The 7,595-nt window shown below is 47.5% G+C and overlaps 1 protein-coding gene across 1 annotated transcript; it reads right to left on the bottom strand.

The window, feature by feature from the left end:
- Positions 1-931: 931 nt before the first annotated feature.
- Positions 932-6,475, bottom strand: LOC120671753 (probable 2-oxoglutarate-dependent dioxygenase SLC1). The gene is made up of 3 exons (XM_039952040.1): positions 5,511-6,475; positions 2,535-2,865; positions 932-1,588 (listed from the first exon to the last, which is right to left on the bottom strand). Exons 1-3 carry the CDS (start codon positions 6,179-6,181, stop codon positions 1,334-1,336), a joined length of 1,257 nt encoding a protein of 418 aa, XP_039807974.1. The 5' UTR covers positions 6,182-6,475; the 3' UTR covers positions 932-1,333.
- Between the last annotated feature and the right edge of the window lie 1,120 nt (positions 6,476-7,595).

The raw sequence follows: 7,595 nt of genomic DNA, 5'->3' as shown, positions 1-7,595 counted from the left end.
GAGAAAGAAAGACAATGGCAAGAGGAGCGAGCCTGGCATGAAGAGAATCACTGGCAGTGCCCATTCTTCATGCATTGCAGGAATGAAGGTCTGCGCTTGCCATCGGTCGACAACTACCCTGAATGCAATGCTCCAATTGGAGGTTATTCTCCCTACAAGAGGTAGTGCTACGATGGTCCAGGCCAACAACCGATTCATAGGGACGAGTTGCAGAGAAGGCAAACTTCTGTCCACGATCAGCTGGGAAAAAGAGTTGATCCTCAAGAACAACTCAAAGAGGAAACTGAAGCTTGTGTCCCTAATGAGCAGCCTTTGGTCCATGAGAATGAGTACCGAGACACAACTCTAGAAACCCTCCCCAGTGGTGTCCTGAGGGGTTAACTTGGTCTCTGAAGAGAAGGGTGCAGAGGCTACGCCGTCGATAGCAATAACAAGAGGAGTATGCTTGTCAGGACAGGTGCCCAAGGTCACGAGTATGGCGTGTTAAGGAAATTAAAAGCTGATCCAAGCAGTCAGCTCTAAGGAATTGTCCTAATGGATGGTTTCCTATTGGATGATGAAAGGCAAGCTCGGACACGGATTTACGTCGGCTGATGAATTAGAACAAGTTGACATTGGGGAGGGTGATAGGCCTAAGCCGACGTATATCAGTGCTAAATTGGATCTTGAGTTTAAGCGAGAGTTAATTGCTCTGTTGAGAGAATTTAGAGATTGCTTTGTTTGGGAATACTATGAGATGCCAGGATTAGACCGATCGATTGTTGAACATCGGATCGGTTGCCCATTAAGCCAGGAGCCGGCACGATTAACATGATCTGCATTAGTCGAAGTGAATCCTTCTTTTTCTTTACACATACTGCTCGAAATATATATGATTTGGTTAGCCCTCCTCGATTCTGTTTTCAATGCTTGATGCTCAGGTTCGGGTTCATTTGAGGCGACGAAGCTGGAAATATTACGTAGCACCGATCTCCATGCACGAATACATTATATGGATCATGTGCCTTTTGCTTTGACATGGCATAGATAAATAAAGCTTCTCGATCTTGTTAATTTCCCTTTAGCTGAAAATAAAGTAGCTTAGCTAGCTTCAAATCGGTCGGTTCAGCTTAGTAGGGTAGACCGGTAGACAGCACAGCAGCAGGTTAGAGGGCCGGGATCGACCAATCGCGCGATGGGTTTGACCGGTCCACATGGCCGGCCTAGGCGCCGTGCCTGTTGACTTCTCTCCTCCTGCTGCCGACCAACACGGACGGACGGATGGGATCGACGTGGTAGTACGTACGGTTAGGATGAGTGCTCCAGCTTGTAGGGCCTGCCGAGTCAGTGTCGATCAGCTGGTGAGGAGCCTCCTGGTCTGGAGGAAAGACTTGTGCTTGCCCTCGGCCGAGCTGAGGTAGTCGATGAAGGTGGCGAAGTCCGTGTCCATGTACCTCCTGGGGTTCTTCTCGTCGTCCACCAGCTCCGGTGCTGGCCCGATCACCCTCACCGGCGGCAGGCTGTGCAGTGACGCCACCGAGATGCGCGACCGCGCCGAGTTCACCCGGACCCGGTGCAGCACGCTCTTGTAACGCCCGTTGCTGTACATCTGCATGCAATGCAAGTAGCTTATTGCTCACTAATTTGACGATCTGTAGGGGTTTTTCTTTAATTTCCCGACGGGACGATCTGTAATTTGATGCAGCCAAGCCAGCAACTTGGCATTACTACCCTATTTTTCAATTTGCAAACACGCAAAAGCTTTGCGCGTCATTTTTATAGAAGAAGAAACCGCAGATGATGGAGTACATGCAGGTTAATTTTAAGCCCAGCAAGGATTACAACTCTAGTTAATAAAAGGGAATCCAAGTTTAATGTTCAAAAGTGCTAAAGTTTAGAACTAGTCTATCTAAAAGGGAGTGCTAATAATAAGGTGTACTAAACTTCAGTCAAAATTTAAAAACTTTAGCAACTAGGTATGAGTGAGATGTTAAAGATTACTAGAATTTAACTTAGCCCATCCAAACACAAAATAGTACATCTCGCTATCTTGACTAGATATGCCAGCTAGCCAGATTGGCGTTCCTATCGATATGTTGGTCGGTATTTGACCACCATTTGCTAGGACGGCATTTGACCGGCAATTGTTTATACAGTATACAGGAGACTATGTATGGGGGCAAAGTCCACTCCTGTCGTTCCATGCATGATTACTGTTGGTTTCCGATCAACGCAAGTACGCAACTAAATTTAATTTGTATACGTGCGCGCGTCTTTTTTAAATACTCCTACAAGTACATTAAGCTGCATTAGTCCAATCTTAGTCAACGTGTCATCGAAGTGTCATGAACAATAAATATCATGCCACATCAGTAAATTTGCTGACATAACAGAGTCATTTATGAGGAGAGTTTTATGGGATGAGAGAGTAGTATCATCCATAACACTTCTCCAGCACCGTTACCTAATTTCTAGTCTTGTTAAGGTGAGATGAACTCTCCACTTAAACTGACCTTAGTAGAGTGTACTAGTATAATTAATCTATGATACGGTACCTCGAAGTGGTCGCCGACGTTGACGACGAGTGAGCCAGGGAGCGGGTCGACGAGGACCCACTGGTCGGCGTGCCGGACCTCGAGGCCGTTCACCTCGTCCTGCAGGAGGATGGTGAGGAAGCCGTAGTCCGAGTGCGGCGGCATCCCCAGCGTGAGGTCCGGCTCCGGGCACACCGGGAAGCAGTTCACCATCAGCATCTGCGACCCGGCGTCGCAGTCCGCCAGCACCTCGACGGCGCCGGGGCCGCTGATCCCGAGCGCCTCCAGCGCCGCCTCCATCAGCTCCCTGAACAGCCGCCGGCTAGATCGCGCGTACGCCGACACCACCTCCCTGCAATTGCAATTCGTGCATGTACGGAGCCAGCATTACTAGCATTAAACACAGGAATCTGATCACTAGTAACTATAGTGATATGTGATTTCCACTCAACAAAGTAAAAGTACGTCAAAAATTATTTTGTTGTAATGAAACTGTGTGTCAAATTATCAGCCTCACAATTATGGGAGATGCTATATACATTTCATCTCATTGAAAATCATAATCCTTTTAGACACAATCATGTTCTTTTTTCCTAATGTTTTTCTTTATATCGGCTCTTGCTATTTGCCCAACTCGTCACTTCTCTTGCTAGATCCATGGTCGTCACCGTCACACTAGCCAATCTACTTCACACTCCCCTGGTGCCTGTTGGTTGTCCTCCACAACCCATAGCCGGCGGCATCCATACCACCTTGCCTTGATGCGGCCTCCCAACTTTCCGGCTAGGTTCATTTGACCCCAAAAGATAGTCTAGCATTCACGGAGAGCCCCCAACACCCCCACGCAAAACCGAAGCTACGTATAGAGCAGCGGGTGCCCATGCACTCAAAAAAAAAATGTTTTATTACTATAATTTTTCACCCCTCCTGTGTTGCTCTAGCTTCAGCCCTGCCCCCACGCCATTTGAACTGTTGGGCATACTTCCTCCATCCAATTTTAGAATATCACCACGCTCTCCAATATTATAATTTTACCAATGATACTACCATTTATGATAATTGAGCTCATGATGAATCTAGTAGCACCAATTTTACAATAATGTCAATCTTATGATCTTTTTTGTTATTGGCAGACAAAGATAGAAAAAGTCGACATATGACAAACCTAAAAATACTTGTATTCATTTATGGATAAATGGAACAATATCATAGAGCCAACTGTATCAGATTTGCTAACAGTTTGAAACTTTGAATGGACTATTAATCCATTATGGTAAGTCATATTTGGATATACAAGTGTTGGCTCAATAGCAACATCCTTATAAGATGGTGATGATGATGATGTTTTGGAATAGATCCCTCAACCATTAATTGCCATCACCCCCTAGGGTTATATTAGCACACGAGGGAGCATTGCCTCGCCAAAACTTGATGTGTTCCATCAATCTTTAGGATTCATCCGACTAGCCCTACCTCCTCAAGCCGATTGGTAGAGGCCAACTAGAACCGGCTGGTGCTGCCCTTTTGTGTAGGAGTGTGAGTTGATCCTAGCTGCCCTCTCCATCCATTATTTTTCGATAGCGATTGAACCGAGAAAGATGTGTTGCTGTTTAACGTAGTATGTACTTGAAGCCATACAACTATTTCCTCAACATCGACTACACGCATATCCCCAAGTCAACCGAAAATTTTCCAATTAATTAAGTAATACTTCATATAGATGATTAGGAAAATTTTCTATTGTGTGCTAGTATTATTAACAATTATAAACATCTAGTGAATTTGGGGACTACAAAAACGATGGACATGTTGGATTCGTGGATGCACGCGTCATGATGCGTGTGTTTGGTTCGTTTTCTATCCTCCTGAGCGACTTTTGCCTTTTAGCCTCTGTGGTCTCCGGCACAGAGGGATGGATAGTATCTCAATCTGATAGTTGATACGCTCAAAAAGGCAGGGTCTATCTTATATTCCTTTCGTTTTCCTGTTTGTTCTGTGGCAGGGAGCGTACCACGGTTGCCTTTTAATCTGGGCCTCTACATTTCGATGCGGGCGCTCTGGCTTTGTCCTCTGCTCTGCTACTATGTACTGCTCTGCTCGGGCTCTGCTCCGTGGGGGATGCACATGAGGACATGTCAACTTCAACGTTCAACCAGATGAATCCCCCCCTTTGCTCCCTGATGTGTACCTATCTGATTCCTTCTCGTGCATTTATGCTACTTCCGATTTGTTCCATGAAAGGCCTCATATAGGGATGAAAACGGTAAGGAAACAGAAAAATGGATATCCGAAAATATCTGAGATATTCGAATTCGTATCCGTGCGAATCCGATCCATTTCCATCCTAAAAAATGGAAATTGAAAGGAAACACAAATATAGTTATCCGAGATATCCGAATCTATATCCGTGCGAATCCGATTTGTTTCCATCCTTACTCACATCACATGCAAGTTCGTGTGCATGAACCAGGTGAGCGTGCAGCTGCAACACTAGTCCACCACATGTAATCCCGAATACTGGAGTACTACTACTAGTGTGACTCTACCGCAGTGCGAACAATCATACTATACTGTAGATAATCCAACTAATTAAACCCCAGCTTTAACTACTCATAAGTCGTTTCTGAAATGAATTCGATGTCGGTGAAGTTAGACAAAAATCCGAAAAAATAAATAAAAATAATTCCGAAATGGAGTCAGAACTTTCTCCAAAACCGATAAATCTCTCTGCATCTGCAGTACGGCTGGCCGGCTGGGGAGAGCCGTTTTCTAGCAAACACGGAGAGTGTAGGCCATTTTTTCTTTTATTTTTTCTGCCTACGATCTTCTAATATTGTAGTCTTGTATTTTTTTCTGTATTAATAAAAATTCGTACTGTCTTGTACAGTTCGTTAAAAAAAATGTGGCGTGACCGTGGAGAACGGGAACCACCGGAAAGAAAGAATTTGTATCCAATGAGCGAGCAAGTGGGATGATAGCAATAATCACCGTGCGCACCTGAGGTCGGCGGGCGCGTCCGGCCAGGACGGGACGACGCCGTCGAGGTCGTCGCAGACGAGCTTGAGGAAGTCCCGCCAGCAGAGGACGCCGTCGTTGAGCTGGTTGAAGCTGGTGCCGTACCGCACGGCGGCGCGGATGTCGGGGGACATGTACCGCGCGCGCTCGCCGAAGGGCAGGTCGAAGAAGCGGCGCGCCACGTCCAGCATCATCGTCCCGCGGCCGCCGGCGCCGTGGCCGACGACCTGGAAGAAGCCGTAGTCCCGGCAGGCCGCGTCCAGCTCGGCCAGCGCCGCGGCGCGCTCCGCGGGGACGCGGAGGCGGGCGAGATCGACGACGGGGACAGCCGGGCGGCTGCCGCGCTGGTGGTCAGGCTCGGGCGCCGCCGGGCGGTCGGATGGCGGGAGGACGTAGCGGGCCGGCAGCCGCGTAATGCCGCCGCGCTCGCACAGGTGCCGCACGCCCTTGAGGAGCAGCTCCTCCTCCTCGTCCTCCTCCTCTGCGCCTGGCTGGTGGCAGTGGTTGGGGTCGTCGGCCTCGTCGCCGGCCTTGTTGCACTCTGCTTCGCGGAGGCGGCGCTGCTGCTGATCGGAAGCTGGAGCCGTGTGAGCATGACAGGGTGGAGCGGTGCTGTTGCTATCCCGGGCCATGTCGAGGTCGAGGATTGCCATGTGGTGTTCGTGAATCTGACGGGAAGTGGTGGCTGCTCTGCTCAAGCAAGCGCGGGGTGGTATGAAAAGTAGGCGTAGCTGGAAAGCTCGTGCCGCTTGCAAACGGAGCAATGGAGGACGGAGGAGGAGGATGGAGCTCGTATTTATAGGGAGGGGAAGAGGACTGCGTGCGGGGACGGGGGAAGGGACGAGGACGAGGACGAGGAGGCGGGGAGACGACGGCCGACGGGTCTCGCCGGGACCAAACCAACGAGGACTGAGACAATCGCTGATTTTTCTATTCCTTTTCGGCTCGCTCCATCAGTAGACTACTACTAGTTTTTTTAGAGAGAAAGATTAGCAGTAGTATTTGTACGTTTTTTTTTACATAATACGTGTTTGCATATATGGATGGCGCGCGTGCGTTGACCGTACACACCAGCTCCGTCAGAACCTACTTGTTTGTTATTCTCGCTGTCCAGTACCCTGGGAGTTCGCAATCAGTTGCCTCTTCTATGTTGTGCCCACTACCTCTGTTTTAAAAATAAATGCAATTCTAGAATCTAGCACGCAAGCCAATACTAAATATAATATTAACAAAAACATCTCTAATTTTTTGTGATAAGTGGATGAGATATTAGTTGTCTTTTGTGATAATCTTCTGAAAATTATGTTGTCTTTTGTGGTACTGTATTTTTTATGAATAAATTTTAAACTCTATAATTGCATTTATTTTTGGGACAGAGCGAGTAAACCATACCTAGAATTAACCTTTCTTATCAGATTTACCGCTGGCAAACTGAGAACTCCTTTTTCTAAATAAAATTTGTTTTGCCCTCCTAAACTTATGACGGAGTTTAAACAGCCTTCCTGAATTTAAAAATTATACAATTACATCCTCTTACTTAAAAAATCAGATAATTTACCCATATAATAATTTAAAATGATTTATAATGTGATTTTATGCTAGTGTGACCTGAAGAACCCACCGGATACATCCTAACATTTTCTCTCTCACAAGCATGTGGTCCCACTCCTCATCGCCTACTTCTCGTCTACTCTCTCTCACCCCTTCTCCACCATGGCAGCCCAATTGACCGGGGAGGTCCTCTGGTGGGGCACACTCTCCCAGCGTTGAGCATGCTACGAGCCTCGAGCTCCACAGGGGCGTGCAACGACACAAACCGCGCGCTTAGAATCAGTACCGGCTGCCACTGCAGTTGGTGCTTTTGGACTGGACCGAAGGCCGGGGTGGCACCGATCCGTACCACCACCCGGTGCCAAATGTTCCTCCGACCAAAGGCACTGGGACGTGGCATGATCATATCTTGCCTCGTATGTTGTTTCAGGCAATGTGTTAGCCTCAGGGAGTAGGTATTTTATAAGTTTCAGCAACTCTTCGATTCTCTTTTTCCGACAAACCATTTGATGTCTT

The sequence above is a fragment of the Panicum virgatum genome, chromosome 2K (assembly GCF_016808335.1).
Source record: "Panicum virgatum strain AP13 chromosome 2K, P.virgatum_v5, whole genome shotgun sequence".
NCBI classification, from domain to species: domain Eukaryota; kingdom Viridiplantae; phylum Streptophyta; class Magnoliopsida; order Poales; family Poaceae; genus Panicum; species Panicum virgatum.
Note: the sequence above shows the minus strand (reverse complement) of the source record. Positions and strands in the feature narration are given on the sequence as shown.

Coding starts and splice junctions, on each gene's coding strand:
- LOC120671753 (XM_039952040.1), bottom strand. CDS start 6,181: ATGGCAATCCTCGACCTCGACATGGCCCGGGATAGCAACAGCACCGCT. Junction 2,866..5,510: donor GACGCGCCCGCCGACCTCAG/GTGCGCACGGTG, acceptor TTGCAATTGCAG/GGAGGTGGTGTCGGCGTACG. Junction 1,589..2,534: donor ACGTCGGCGACCACTTCGAG/GTACCGTATCAT, acceptor CATTGCATGCAG/ATGTACAGCAACGGGCGTTA.